The 15,819-nt window shown below is 39.6% G+C and overlaps 1 protein-coding gene across 10 annotated transcripts in view; it reads left to right on the top strand.

The window, feature by feature from the left end:
* The first annotated feature begins 1,263 nt into the window (after window positions 1–1,263).
* The window catches only part of SAMD3 (sterile alpha motif domain containing 3), a 39,749-nt gene continuing 25,193 nt past the window's right edge, over window positions 1,264–15,819 (top strand). The window contains exons 1-6 of one of the 10 annotated variants that reach the window (XM_064413150.1): window positions 1,277–1,294; window positions 2,121–2,174; window positions 2,853–2,988; window positions 5,962–6,069; window positions 6,812–7,001; window positions 10,845–10,952. In XM_064413150.1, coding sequence (XP_064269220.1) covers window positions 5,991–6,069; window positions 6,812–7,001; window positions 10,845–10,952 — 377 coding nt within the window. In that variant the 5' untranslated portion in view covers window positions 1,277–1,294; window positions 2,121–2,174; window positions 2,853–2,988; window positions 5,962–5,990. Of the gene's footprint in view, window positions 1,305–1,341; window positions 1,391–1,463; window positions 1,642–2,120; window positions 2,175–2,852; window positions 2,989–3,903; window positions 4,182–4,785; window positions 4,910–5,625; window positions 5,787–5,961; window positions 6,070–6,811; window positions 7,002–10,157; window positions 10,273–10,844; window positions 10,953–15,819 lie in introns of those variants that run through there. The other 9 variants (XM_064413149.1, XM_064413148.1, XM_064413153.1 and 6 more) reach the window with 9 other exon arrangements.

Genomic DNA, 15,819 nt, shown 5'->3' with positions numbered 1-15,819 from the left:
TTGAGGATGTGCCAGTTCAACCACTTACAAAATGTCAGTAAGCATTTTCCATGAGAATACACTTGGTAAATTGTTATTTTCAGTTAGCATTAAATGTTTTTTGTAAGGTCACTACAACTGACTGCTGGTTCAGCTCTCTGAACTGGATTGTGGTTCTAAATCACAAGCAGAGCAAGCAAATAATAGAACTTCGTATCTGTCCTTCTCAGCAATTAGAGGATCAACCTCTGTTGGTTAAGTATTCCACATCTTACTAGCCTTATTTACTAGAAAAGCTTGAAGAGCAACCTTTCAAGAGGTACTTGAAAGAGAACCTTTCAAGAAGCTGAGCCAGTATAATTCAAGCAAAATTATTTGAGGGAAAGGAGATGGGTACATGTCTCAGTTTCTTTTGGAGGTAAACTAGATACTATTCACAATTTGGGTTTCTGGCCTAACTTTACAAACAAATGCTCCATTAAGATAGAAATCTTCACTGTTCCAATCCATTGAAACAAGTACCAATGTAGACCATGATAAATCTATAGATATGATTCCACCATCTGTTTTCACACAATGGGCCAGCGAGTGGGTTAAAGACACTGGTATCCATCCAAAACCCACCAAAACCTCATGTTTTCAGTTCAGTCTGCACTGCTGATTGCATGACCACATGAATGGCTGCAGAGAAGGGGGCTGGATTATGATTGCCAGTTCAGGCTAGTGGGGAATTGCAGTGCCCAAGGTTTCTGTATTGCCCAGTGACAAGAACTGGAGTCCTCTGGTAAGCCAGCAAGCAGCGACATGATCAACACAGTACTCATGGTCCTGGTGAGAAATTTGTACTTTGGGGAGTCAGCATGATATCACTTACAAGATGGAATTATTTTTTTTCTTTAGTCTTCTGGAGCAGCGTCCATGTCATACTGAACATCTTCAGACTGATTGCTTTCTTTTTGGTACATGAAATTTCATTTCTGTGATTCATAAATTTTTAACCTTTACTTGATTTTTTTACTGTTCTCACTGTCCAATAACATTGTATTTTTATTTGATACTTTTTTCTTAAAGGTGTATTGGTTTTGCGGGGCCTGGTTTTTGGTAGCAGGTGGCCACAAAGATGGATCCTGTGGGAAGGTGCTGGAAGCTTCCATCATGTCCAGCAGAGCCAGTCCCTGAGGGCTCTGAAGATGGACGTGGGGCTGGCCAAGGGTGGGCCAATGAGAGAGGCTGGTAACACCTCTGTGATGGCGTATTTAAGAAGGAAATCAAAACAAAGTCACAGGTATTTTTGCTAGTCACAGAAGAGGAGGAGGTGAGAACATGTAAGGAAAAAAACATGGCAACACCAAGGTCAGGAGGGGTAGGAGGTGCTCCAGGTGCTGGAGCTGAAATTCCTCTGCAGGCTGTGGTGAGACCATGGTGAAGCAGCTGTGCCCCTGCAGCCCCTGAGGATCCATGGGGGATGCAGAGATCCACCTGCAGCCCATGCTGGAGTGGGTGGATTCCTGGAGGAGGCTGTGAGAGACCCAGTGAGAGAGGGCCCTTCTTCCAGGCTGGAGCAGCCTGTCCTTGGAGGACTGCACCCCGTGGAAACAGCCCCATGTTGCAGAAGTTTTGGGAGGAATGACTGGCTGCGGAGGGGAGTTCACATTGCAGCAGGTGTGGTAGGGCAGTTACTCGTGGGAAGTGGACCCACAGGAGAAGTTCACAGAGAACTGTCTCCCGTGGGAGGGATCCCACAGCCTCACAAGGGAAGGGCTCCTCTCCTGGAGCAGTGGAAGGAAATCTCAGCAATGAACTGGCCAAACCCCCATGCCCTGTCTCCCTGCACTGTCCGTGGGAAGGAGGGAGGGGCTAGAAGAGAAACGGTGTTTTAAGGGCATATTTTCCTTCTCATTATCCTCCTCTGATTCTGTTAGTCATAGATTCACTTTGCAACCTTAGGTTGAGCCTGTTTTGCTGTTGAAGTGTTTTTTTTCTCCTGTTCCTTATCTCACCTCATGAAATCTTTATTTACTTTTTTCCTCTCTTTGCCCAGCTGTGGCAGGAGAGAGCGACTCTTGTGAGTGCCTGTTGGGCCTGTTGGGCCAGTGTCAAACCATGACAAAAGGATAATATAAAATGTTTTGATTTTACAGGCCCTTAATTTCCAGAAGGTTTTCTGGAAAAGAAAAAAACCCGAGGCATTTACAGCTAAGTGTTTTATTTCATCCTTTGTGCACTGTTGCCAGTGATACCAAGAATGGAGTTTCATTTACTATTACTATTAAATCACAATCAAATTAATTTTCTTCCTTTCAAATTACCAAATAACTTGCACACTTGTAATAGAGAGAACTTAATTCTTGTGCTGAATCTTGCTGTTGAAGTGGGACAACTCATTTTTCCAGTAGTACTGCAGATAGTACAGATGACAATATTTTTAAAGTTCATATAGCAAAAACTTGAATATTAGAAATGGCATATTTAATCAAAAGCACATGTATTAAGGAAGGATATTTTTTCTTATAACATTTTTCAAAGTTAATTCTTGCAGGAGGATTTGTTTACTTGATAAGCTCAGTGGATGGGCATGTTCAGAACCCTTGAAATTTCCCTTAGCTCTGATCAAATTTTAAAAGATTTGTCTGGCTTGTTTCCTTTTATCTACAGCTGACAAATGGATATGTTTGTTTTCTTCCTGGATCATCTTATACAGCCTTTCTCCTAGGTGATACGTGTTTTCTCTTGCATCTGCTGTATGTTTGCATCTTTCCTTGTCTTACAGCTGCTTGTGTCTTCCTCTACAGTAGCACAGAAATGAAAACTGATATGTTGACTTTAAAATTTGCTCCCTCACTGATATTGGAATTTTTTTCCCTTTCTTTCAGGCATCTCTGCACTATGGTTCATGCTAGCATAAACACCTGATAAATGACAGCAATATGTTGTCAGCATTTTCTCCAAGGAATGGGGAAGGTGACAGAAGTGCTACCTCAGAGCCTTTTCCTATATGGTACTGAAAAGGTTTGTGGACAACTGATGTTCTTTTCATGATAATTCAGCATTGGATCTGAGATTATATATTCTGTCTTGAATACATTTGTTTGAATGTGTTTTTGATTGTTTCAAAAAATAGGTTGGTAGTAAGTGGAAAGAAAATAATGAAGTCTCTGTAGTGCATTTAGAGATGAAGCCAAATTAAGAGAGCATAAAATAAAACATGGGATACTTTGCTTATGTCTTTGGTAAGCACCAACTCCTACTCATCACACTTGTAACTTTGAGACCTGGCCCTTTACAAAATGTGCCACACAGCTGTGATGTATAGATGTGCACACATCACATGCCTTACACATTCCTTTAGTACTAAAATGTGCTAAAATCAACCATAACTCTGGCATTGGTGAAAACCTCATATAGGCCTGTCAAAACTTGTGCTGTTTGTAGTCTGTGGTGCCATAGGCTCCTTCATAGGTAAACATAATAACTCACCATGTTTCAAGTGTTCTGATATATTGGCTTATTCATTTAGAAGTGTCACTTCAAGATTATGGCAGCTGTGGACAAGCTTTGGAATAATATGGTGCACGTGCAGTATGCATCTGCCAGCACAGGCATGCTGGTCAGGATCCCCATTGTGTAACCAACTGTGTGAGCTGAAATCTGTACCCTTGATAGGTCTTCAGCCTGATCTGATTAAACCCTGATATTTTCATCCTTCAATTTTGAAGAATTTTATAGTAAATAGAAATATTGTTCTGTCACATTCTAAGGAAAAGTAATTTTCATTGATTTCATTAGTTAATTTCATTAGCCAGGGCTAGTTAAATCCTAATTATAGTTATTGACCCCAGGCGTATGAAGAAATGGGTCCCAGTGATTGGCTGTATTACTAACAAACAGAGATCACTCACACTTAGAACTGTTCTGAATTTGACTTGAAGTTATGCTGTAAATTGCTCTCTAAAATGTTACTGTTATTGGGTTTTTGTTGTTCTGACTTACAAGACTTGATTGAGGAACATAAATATTCACAGATTCCACCACACTCAACACAGGCAACCCTTTGCTAGATAGTCTTTTGATGCTACTGTAATAAATAGAATCATTAATGAGGACAAATACCAGCATCTGTGCTCAGTCCGTGTTGTCTCCATAAAACTGATAGAAGACTGGTGTGCTCTTTTTCTGGTTGCTTTATCAACAACAGATGCAAATAAGTGAAATCACTTTTGAGAAGCATTTCAAAGTACTGATGTTTCGTAACCCTTAATGTGTATTATCTGATTTTTTTTAAAAAAACAGCCTCTCAGCTATCATAATTTCCCTCAATAAAGTGTGCAGCCTGCATTTCCATGTGCAAGTGGCCATTTTGCTATACAATTAGCCACCCAGGTCTAGATATGCAAATTGCTGTGCATGGCTAGAGTTTGCTTGACACTTTTTGAAGTGTTGGTATCTGCCTGTCTGCTTTAGAAGAATTGTTCTAGGGTGTTAGTTTTTTATTAGGGTGAAGAAGGGACCTTTCCAACATTTTAATGTATCTCTCTCCTTTTACTTTCCTTGGTTGATAAGGGAAGTATCTTTCTGCTTTGCACTCAGTTTATCTTTCAAGTTTTTGGAGTCTTCTTTTACTGCCCTACTCCTTGCAAGGAAGTAAGAAGTGTGACAGAAAGGTGTGATTTTTAATTTACACCAGAGTTCTCAACAAATAATGACTTTTCACACCCTGTTCTTGTTGCTTAGCCTGGGGGAGGAGTTGTATGGCTACTGTTGTCATATCAAATTAAACCCACTCATGTAATTCAGAAAGGCATTCCCCTTAAACTTAACCCTTCTAAGCTGCTGAAGTCGACAGGCATAAGAGTGTAGGCTGAAATGTATCTCTTTTGGAGGGTCTCTGCTGCTGAAGGATGAAAATGGAAATATTTTTCTATTTAAGGAGGTTCTTTTTTTTTTTACTTTTCTTTTGAGCACGGATGTTGATGAGGTTTGTGAGGGTGAATCCTCATGTTAGCCTGGAGTTTGCTGCAGGCTCAGGATACGGAAGGAAATGCTTGACCAACAATGCCAGACACTCATATGCTTGTCTGAAAAACTGACTGCAATAGTGTTGTTTTGCTGTGGATTGCAAGCATGATCATGGAGCACTTGGTGCTCCTTTAGTTAGTAGAGCTAAAACACAATAATTACAAAATTCCCCTCAGAGAGAGTTTGCTGCTGCTGGGAAGTTTGCAGTGTGGAACAAGCTGTGCCTTCACAAGTAATCTTCCTCTGGGGAGGTGGTTTTGGGGTGTGTTGCCCCCCTCGTCAGCCGAGTGAGTCCTTCAGGCAGGGGGCACACGGTGTGTGCAAGATTCATCCAGAGGGTGGATGTGCCCGTCCCGGCTGCCACAGGGACTCTGCCTTCCCAAGGCACCCCCTGCATCCTCCCAGGTACCACTCGAGCTTGAAGCCAGCAAATAACAGCAGGAACAGTCTCCTCGCTTTCACCCTTCTTGTTCCTAGCTGTTGGTAATTCAGGGTTAAGTATTTGCTGGGTACCTGCTCTGTCAGGCGGTGCAGAGGGGGTTAAGGTGCTTGATTGACTGTAAGCATGGATGTGACAGACTCTTATCTGGTGATGGGGTGGTTTGGTGTTTTTTTTTTTTTTCCTTCTGTAAAATGTCAGCCATTTCCTGATGAGCCCGATGGTGGTGATGAATTTCACACCTTTTTTCTTCTCTGTGTGGAAACCTGGGTGTTAATGGTACGGAGCAGGTCTGGTTTTATAAGGAATGAGGCTGCCTCAGAATAGAGGGAAGCCAGAGACAGGAAAGGAGGTGAGGAAAGGGATCCAAGAAAACCATCACTTACAACAGGCATTAGCTGGATTATTTTGCACTGTTTTTATTCAGAGCATGTAGATATATTATTTGCTAAGTGCATTTTTTGCTATGAAATGTTGGAGTTTGGCTTAGAGCTCAGCGCAAAAATAATCCCCTATTTTCATTTCAGAGGGAAATTTAGCATTGGAACAACTGAAGATGGAAAGTTGGTCAGTTGAGCAAGTCTGCAACTGGTTGAAACAGAGAAATTTAGGAGAACTAGTGCCTAAGTTCCGTGGTAAGAATTTTTATTGTTTGGGGGGGGTGGTGCTGTTTGTTTAGTATATATTGCTATGCATTTTATTGACACTGCCTACCTTGTTTTGGTTTGGGGCATGTGTGTATATGCTAACCTCAGACTTTTATAGAAATTTATTAGGGTGAGAACTGACATAGATTTGGTAAATCAACATAAGTGTACAGATTTTTTACCAAGTCTGAGAAATCCTAGGGGACGAGATTAAGCCTGTATATAAATAGACACACCTCAAATCAGAGCTGGCAGTTTAAAAGTCCTGACAGGGCCTATTTTATGTTGTAGAAATCTTTCGAAATAATGCAAATGTAGCACGTAAATGTTCTATGTCTGAGCATATAAACACTCTACAGAATAGAGTGCACAAGAAACTGTAATGTGAACAGCCTATTTCTTGTGTACTCTGTTAAAAAGCTTTATTTCCTTCATCAGCAAGTAACAGTCTCCTATGATGCAAGCAAGGCCTGATTTAAAGCCTTAAAATTGTCACCTCTGCTTCTGTGTGTTTCAGACTTGGCTCTATGTCAGGGGAAGATATCTGGCCAGTGATTAGGACTCCTGGCTCTGCTTGGGAAAGGATGGTGGCAGCTGAAGATGACTGTCAGCAGTACAAAGCATCCTTCCCTTTGACCTATCTTCCATAATAATGTTTTTAGGCATAGAGAATGTAACTATAATTATAAATCTATTTTACAGTAATGACTTTATCCCCTTCAATCTGCAGAAGAAGAAATAAGTGGAGCAGCTCTTCTGGCTCTTAATGATCGTATGGTGCAGCAGCTGGTGAAGAAGATTGGGCACCAGGCAGTGCTGATGGACCTGATTAAAAAATACCAGCAACAGATGAGTGGGCTAGAATCCCTTACATACTGTTGTGAAACAGCTTCTCAAAATTTTCCAGAAGTAATCAGTGGGTGAGTTTGTTCATGGCACAGCAAATATCAGTCTGGGTATAGTTGTGTTTTTTTCATGGCATTTTAAAACTGGAATTTACTAGCTCTTCATCTGTACCTGGTTTTTATATTTTGAGTATCTGTAGCAAGTGTGAAATGTAAAATCAGGTTCTTACCTTGTGGTTTCAAACAGGGCATCAACATTCCTGAATCACGCCATTAGTTCATTTAAACTTCCTTCATATCCAGTTCTAGGACCTAGTTTTCATTTGGATGAAGCACCGTCAAACTTTCATTATAGCTAAGGTTTTCTCTGTTTACTATATTAAGCTTTTGAAGAACTTTTAAATGCTTGCAAGTCTTGGAGTAAAATAATGACTTAACCAGACATAGTATTTGTCACAGGTGTATTGAAAGTCAGTTTATCAAAGAAAATTCTGGATTTGGTCCAGATGTAAGCATTTAATAATCCCACTGTGGAATTATGGAAATTTATTGTGAAACTAGATAGATTTTTAGAAAACAGATTCCAGAGAGTTTGTCATCAATTATTATGTTGTGGCTCTTGGTTGAGCAGGTTTTCTTTGTTTGTTTGGGGTTTCTTAGGGGAGGGAGAAGGGGGCAGAGTTTGTGGGGTGTTTTCCTTGAGGATATTTGGATGAGGGGTTTGTTGATTCTCCCATCCTTTACCTCCATTCTAATCTATTGTAAGTCTTTCAGGGTTATGTTTTTCTGAATATCTTGGCTGAAGAGCGAGATTCTGACCTCTAAGTGGTCCCTTTTAAACCAAAGAATCCTGGCTGTAGAGAGCAGATTGCCATGGATCCAAAACGCATTTTTTTCAAAGAAAAGGACTCTAGCACTAAGGCTGCATTAGTCACAGTAGGATTAATCCCAGAGGATTAGAACTGCAGAGCATTTGCCTTCATCCAAAAGGAGTCCAGGTTGTGCACTCTGAGGTGATTAACAGCCCAAACAAAAGCGTGATAACTGAGTTACTTCCAAACAACTTGAGCTCATGAGCAGAACTAAACTGCACAGGGAGATACATCCTCTTGTCCTTGTGGAAGTATTTGTGAAACTCCTGAGGTAAATGCTCCTGCACCATTGGAGAGAAGGGGATTGCAGAGAGAAGACCAAGTCACAACATCTAAGATTTATCACAGGCCTGAAGCATGCAATCACAGCCAGTCTCAGTTCTCTGCACCAAGGGCCTGCCTATTTGATTTATAGGAAGCTCCTTCTTTAGGGGTAGAGGTGTCTGCTGTGAAGAAGACTACAGTGTATATCGTACTTCATCCAAAGTGTGCTGGATATACCATGATTTCAGCAGGGGGTTCAGAAGAAAACATGTCCTTATGTTTAGGGCATTTAGAATGTTGCTTTGGATATTTAGCTTTCTGACTTTGTCAGGGGTGTTTGGATAGACTGTCTCAGGTGTGACTGTTTCCCATGTGCTTCTCAGCTCTTGCAGGTCAAGTCATGCTGTCCCATAAAGAGCACACAGTTGCAGTAGCATGAGTGCAACACTTTTGCTGTGAAATTCTGCAGATTCCAAAAAAATCTTAAATGCTTAAAATATCAAATGTTAGTGAATATAATTTACATTAAAATCTTTCCCTACCTCGTCTCCTTCCTGGAAAATAAGCTGCTGGTATCCTTCTCTTTACAGGGAAGTTGAGTAAATAAGCTGCTGTTCCTGAAATATTTTTTGTGCCAGCAGAAAGACAGAATAAAATCTGAGCAAGTTTAAGATGCATTCAGTCATGTATTTTAGGATGAGTAAAAAGTCAATATATTCTGTGCATCTTTATGGAAAAGCACCTATAGTGAAAAGAATATTTTGTTACAAAACTTAGTTATATCATTATATGCAGAAAGCTGTGGCTCTTAACACTGCAGTGCTTTTCTTGGTGATGTAGTTAATTTTTTTTTGTCTGTTTGGTATATCTTTAACAAAATCCTGTAAGAATAATTACTTTTGCTCTAGTTCAAGTTCTCATGCACTCATGACTTAAGTGTATGAGACACTGTTTTGAACAAATGTAAAATTCATAGTTCTGATAGTTCACAGTATATGTGAACTCACATTTCCTCCATTGCTCCCTGATGTTAGGCTGAATTGCAGTGAGTAGAGAAACCATGTTAAGGTCTGCAGTTAGCAGTGTCCGCAGCTGGGTGTGTGGTGCCCCTGTGGTGCCAGAGAACAGCGGTGAAATCTGAGTTTGCATGCTCCTAGCTCCTGTGTCATGCAGTGCTTGAGCCCAGGTGAAAGCCAACCATCTTTTCTGTTTTGCAGAATTATTTCTCAGTCAGACCAGTTCCCAGAACTTGTCACTGGTCCCTCGCCCTGCCAGGACCAGTGACAGGGTAGAAAGGGCATTGCTTAGGTCAGGAAAGAAAGGATCATCATCCCAGCCTCTTTCTGGGTCAGCTGAAGTCACTGTGGAACTTCCTAGAGCTATCAGCAGCATTTCCCTGCTGTATTTCTCATACAAATGTTATCTCTAGTGTTTTTGGTGCACTCCTGGCTGCCACCTCTCTTATCCTGGTGTCCTTGGCTCATCCTGTGCCTGTGTGTGAATTGTGCTGACCTCTCCTCCCTAACAGAAACAAAGTCCTTGGCTGGACATGGAATTTGGAGTGCAATAGGTGAACACTTTCTCTGTGTAAGAAATAGATTTGGCTAATTAGAATGTGGCTTACATCTCCAGCAGTTTGGGTTAGGACATGGAAATAGCATCTTGTGTCTGTCACTGGTTCCGTGGAAGTGCTCACAGTCACACAGTAGAAACTGCTTATGTGTGTATGAGAAAGAAACCAGAAAAATATTAACTTGTCTTCCACTTTTACAATCAATTGTTTCTAAGAGCCACACAGAGAATATACTAAGGGGTTTTTTTTTGTTGTTGTTGTTTTGTTTAACTGCATGGCTGAAATATATTATTTCATGGAAAGGGAGAACTCCCATTATAAATATGACAAACTTTAATGTTATTTCCAATAACAACCTTTTGTGTGTTGAGTGCAACTGAGGCTGGAACAGTTTCTAGAGCATCTTTAGAGTTCAGGTGTTCTGAAGAGATGAGGTCAGGAAAAAAAGTGGTTTATGATTGCCATGAATTCTTGGCAGCATAACAGTATCCCATATCTTAGCTCTGCCTTTCCCCCAGTACAGGGTGAATCTGCTGATGTTGGCTTCCACCAACACATCTACCAAAACAAGAATATGAGGAGGGAGAGAAGTGGACACAAAGGTCAAATGGAAAGTAGTGGACTGGCTCATAGCAAAGTGGGTATCTAGAGTTTTTCTTGCTAGTGATGAGCTAGAGCTGGGAGCAAATGGTCAGGAACAGTGGACTGTAAGATCAGGAAGCATTTGGAGATCTAGACTGGCTGGAGTAATGCAAAACTGACTTTAAGCTTTTGACTTACCCTCCAGAAAAAACAACTTTTCAAGATCTAGATAAATAGAAATGTATTGAACTACTGTGTAATTAGCTCTTTCTGCCCACCCCTTACGTGTTGCAGTGGTTAGTTTTTCCCAGAAATTTGAGAATGCAAGGTTATGAAGATGGGTGTTACTCTGCAAGTCTGAGAAGGCTGATTTTCTTGGGATCTGTAACTGTGTAGTAATTAGAATATGAGCATGCAGAACTTTCTACATTTTTCCTTATAATTTGTCAGAGTTTGATAATTGAACTGAGAAATTAAGAGAAATGAGCATTTAAAACCACGACATATTTGATATGTTGCTTTTTCTCATTTTCTCTTTCTGCCACTGGTATTTTAGAACCCTAAACATCCTCTTTTCTATAAGCTGCACAAGACCTGAGAGTGATTTTTGTTCTTTTTTTCTTTCAGGGCTACTGACACACAGATGTTAAATTCTTCCAGTCCTGTGGAGCAGAAGTATCTGTGTTCAGCTGAAAACGAAAAAGGACTAATTGACCATAGAGTGCTAAAGCAAAAGTGAGTTTATAATAGATTCATTAAATTTTTCTTACCTTTTGAAAATTACATAAACACTTCATCTTGCTTCTTTTATACTTTATAAAAAATGATCTTAATTACTGGAGATCAGGTTCAGGTATATCCAGGTGTATTTAGAAAACAACAAGAAGAGAAATTTGTTTGACTGGATGAAATAGCCTGATGGTTTAATTCCATCCTCAGTCTTTGCTCACTGTTTCATGTTACCTCATGCAGAGGGCAAGATACACGTTTGTCTTTATTTATCTGATTTTAAAAAATTGTATTTTTCAGAGGTGTTTTCAACAGCAATCTGACAAATTAGTCATTACACAGTAGAATATGGCTATTCAATAAATTGTGTGCTTGAGGCATCTTAAATATAGCACTTGGGTAGGTAGGCATGCTGATTCCATTTGCACACTCATTTTCCTTGGTTATCAAAATAAGCCTGCCTAGAAACTGGAGGCAAGACAATGTGATGAGTTTTTTTCTTTTTTTTTTCCTACCCACGATTTTCTTCTTTGAGATGGGCAGTCAGTGTTGAAAAAGTGCCCTGTTCCTCTTTCAAGGCAATTATTTTTTTGTTTCCAAAGGCTTGTGTGCTTATCATTATCCCACTTTATTTCCACCTGCTACAATCTCTCCCCCTGCCATTCTGCCCCGCAGATATGATTTAATGCTTTTAAGTCCTGGTACTTCTGTTTTTAAAAGAACATCCCAAAAACTCCAAAGGTCCTGTCAGAATTGTTATCAAAGAAACAAACCCAAATCACTTGAACCCTTGGAATAAACCACTAATATGATCCTGCAATATTTAGCTAGTGCTTCTGAAAGATTCTTATTTTTAATTAATTTGCCTTTTGCTGTATAAAGAGTTTTAAATGGGTTCTGTAAATCAGAGTAACCATTACACAAATCACAGCTTTAATTATTGTTACTTGGCCAGGATTATACTTACAGCCTCTGTCTCCTCATTAATTTCATCCAATCTGAAAAGAAAAACTTAAAATTTTGTGTTGGTTTTTTTTTGTTGTTGTTGTTTGGTTTTGTTTGTGTTTGTTTTAAGTTGTCTGTGGTGTTGGGTTTTTCTGGTTTGTTTTTGGCTTTGGTTTTGTTTTCCCAGAAGATTCATGGAGCCACAGCTTCAGTAACTGTATGATTTTGCTGGCAGTGAATTAGTGGATGCTTTTATGGATTATTAATGCTGGTGAATTAGCTCCAAGTTTCTCTGTGTTTCCTGTGTAGGTAATCCTAACAATGGTACACTCTTCTATATTACTAAATATTACCAAAATAACAAAGAAAATTGTTTAAACACAAAAATAAAGACTGAGTGGATGAAGCAATTATATAATTTGTTTTCTTGTATTGAAATTGGATATACATGAAACGGGATGAGGTTTGCAACCTATTGCAATGGAATAATGCTTTTACACAATGATAGAAGTAAAACCAGCCCATTTTTTTTTTTTAATCTCCCAAGAAGATTAATCTTGAAGCAGTGCCTGCCTGTGAAGACAATAAGATAGACACAGAAGACAATTCAATAAATACATTTCCCATAGTCCTGCTTTTCTGTACTGGAGTACTAGCAGTTTTATGGCTCCTGACAGCCTGGGGTTTATCTTGTTGCTAAGACAGAGGCTTTTATTATTTGTAAATACCTGATACTGCTGTGGGAAACCAACCTTTTATTGGTTGGTTTATATGTTGTCTGACTTTCCTCAACATATTTGGTTAGCAAAATGACATCCCTAATGTATCCCTTTTCCACTGTTTCCACTATGATGGTCCAGCTGTTTTCCCTCAAGAGTAATGTCCTGGTACATGTTTATTTGTACATTTATTTTTTCTATAAAAACATGTTCTGTAGCTCTTGAGTGCTGTGTAACAAGTTTACTGTCTGAATGCCTTGGAGTAATTTGCTCAGAGCACAAGCAGGATAACAGATCTTCCAGCCAGCCTCAACAGGTTTGACCTTCCCTATTTACAGTGAGTTTGGAAGAGGTGGTGAGTGCTCAGCTTAACCTGGGCCTGCTAAGTGTTCATATACCGATAAAGCTGATTCCAGCATTGAGACAATATTGGTGTTGGTGCCTGCATAAATTTGAGCTGATAGCAGGGAAAACAAACTGGAAGATCTGCAATTATCTTTACTTTTGCCCTTACAAATTTGGCATCCATCTCTAAGATGGCCATGATGGTCTGCATGGATCATTCGTTTCCTTTTTAATGTGTAGCTTAAGAGTTTCTTAGTTTCTAAGCAAATACTTTATTCTTGATATCATCACAGAGACTGGAAATAATTCTGATGGTATTTTTTTCAGTTAGCTCCTAAGGACATGAAAAGCAGACTTTAAAAAAAACATGTTAAGTCTTTGATAGTGGTCAATAGTAGGAGAGAAGTACTGCCTGTCTATTTTGTTCAGAAATACAGATGTCAGATGCTGTTTGATTATACTTTTGGTATAACATACCAGAAAAACAATTTCATTTTTATGATTTCTGATAATTTCATTCCAATTGTTATTGCATCTTCATGAAACCTGTCTTGTCTCTGAGTTTTGGTTTGGTTTGTTCAGGGCTTGGGGGAGATGCTTTAAATTTAGGTTTTTAATGTATGTGGATACAAGAATTTCTGCCACGTTTTTATTGTTTGTTTTAAGTCAGCATTTCATGTCTCTGTTATTGCAGGAGGATGCTTAAGGATACTAACCTAAAAGACCTAGAAGACTCATAATAATAGCTATTTTCTGTTCTTGTTGCCTTGATGTTTTGAAAGTCAAGACAACAGGACTCATGGTTTTGGAGCACCACAGGTCATCAGACCTGAATTTATTGACATGGAGCTGTGAGTCTTCCACAGAAGTTTTCAGGGGGAAAAAAAAAATTACTATGTCTTTTCCACACCAGAAATGAGCAAGTCTTACAAATGACTTGCAGAAGACACTACTTGCATTGCCTTATTAAGGTCTAGCAAAGTCGTAACAGCAGCACAACAATAATTCCAAAAACCCATAAAATTCTTTAGCTACAGCATAATATATCTTATAGGGGTGAATACAAGTAAACCCTGTTTCTTTTAAATGGCTGGATTTAACTGGCAATTTTGTCAGTCAGATTCCCTAGGGAGGATTTTTCGTTCCCCTTTCTGTAACCTACAGCTGCTGCCCTCACATAAGGCGAAAGTGCAAAGCCTTCCCTTCTGTGATGTACCTCCTCAGACTGTCAAAAAAGCCTGAACTCCTTCTAGAAGAAGGTTGTGTCTGTATCTTGCAAACTTTTTTGGAAGCAGATTAATTTTTTCTGTAACTTTGTGGTCATACTGAACATGATGGTTTCTACACAAGGGGTACTGCAGGGGAAGCTGAAGTGGGAGCTGCTCTGGGAAATGGGCAGCTTTGGCACATCTCACAGCTCCCACATCCCAGCCTTGCTGAAGTTGACACTGCTGTGGGTAACTTCATTTTCAGTCTAAAGGATACCTTCCCTTATGTGTGGTGGGAACTAAAAAAATAAGACATCATCAAGCTCTAGGTAGACTGCAAATCCCAGCCTTGAGGGAATAACTGGGAAACCTTGTATTTGTTCTCAAAAGTTGGAAACGACAATGAAGCACTAAAAGAGAATGGCATGAGGATCTTTCAGGCACAGATATCAGAACTGAGAATAGAAAAATAGAGCCCTTTCTTTCTGACTATTGAGAAGAACAAAACTTTTTTTGGTATTTCATCTTCTGTCATAATTTCTTCCTTTTGATGGTAATAGCCTTTGCAACCTTAAATGGTGTCATAAAATTGAAAGCATGTGTTAGGGAAATGGAATTTTTTTTACAGCTGAAGACTTTTCCTTTCTTTCCCATCTGCAAGTTCCTTGTTTTCTCCTCTGTTTTTATCTTGGATTTGTTGACATGGGCTTTCTTCCAGACTACAGACCTTCAGATCAGAGTCTCTTGCTGATGTGTGATGTAGACATGTGGAAGGTTAAACCTACATTTGTGAATAATGGGAATCTATTGAGACTTCACCTATGTGCTGAGTTTTATGTGGATATACCAAAAGGGGAACAACCCATTGATGTCAGCAAGTTTCTTCTTAACTGCTATGTCCTCTGCCTAAATGGGATCTGAGCTGATACAAGATATAGCAATGGGTGCCGGACTCATGGACTTTGGCAGACAATAAGAAGAGCTTGTGCCACACTGCATGTTTATCTGTGTGGTCAGTTGGCCTTTAAATCATATTTTCCTCTAAATGAAGTAAATAGATGCAGGAAACTTATCCTTCTTACCAATATGCTCAAGAACCTTAAAAAATTGAAGTTTTATTATTGTCTAGTATTTGATCTTGTTTCTAGGTCTCTGTGGCACTTTACACAGCTATGCTGATTGAGTTGTCTGTATTGATACCAAGATTATTTTTACTGACTTGTTGCAGCTAATGCAGGTGGCTCTGTGTGTGTCTGTGTGATGTTGTATGGAACTGAACTTGAAGAGATGATGCTGTGTTTACTCCCCACTCTTCTCTCCAGTGCAATCTAAAGCCATCACTGAATAGTCTGGGTGACACTGCAAATGTGTAACTCTTTGTCTTTTGGCAGTAAAACAAAGCATTCCCTGGGATTAGGGATGCTAGGGGTTATATGATTCAAATAGATGGGTCTTTGAAGGCTGTTTGTGAGGTTTTTTGGTGTTTGTTTTTTTGTTTGGTTGGCTGGTTTGCTTTGGGGTATCTTTCCATCTGAAGGAGACAAATGGCTCCTCCCAAAATAACGCTGTTTTATGGCTTCATGTCTCACTAAACATGCTGTGCATGAGCAGAGTAAGGTTACAATGGAGACAAAGAAGGAAAAAGCTGTGTGAGAC

Source organism: Passer domesticus, chromosome 3 (genome assembly GCF_036417665.1).
Source record: "Passer domesticus isolate bPasDom1 chromosome 3, bPasDom1.hap1, whole genome shotgun sequence".
Taxonomy (NCBI): Eukaryota; Metazoa; Chordata; class Aves; order Passeriformes; family Passeridae; genus Passer; species Passer domesticus.
Note: the sequence above shows the minus strand (reverse complement) of the source record. Positions and strands in the feature narration are given on the sequence as shown.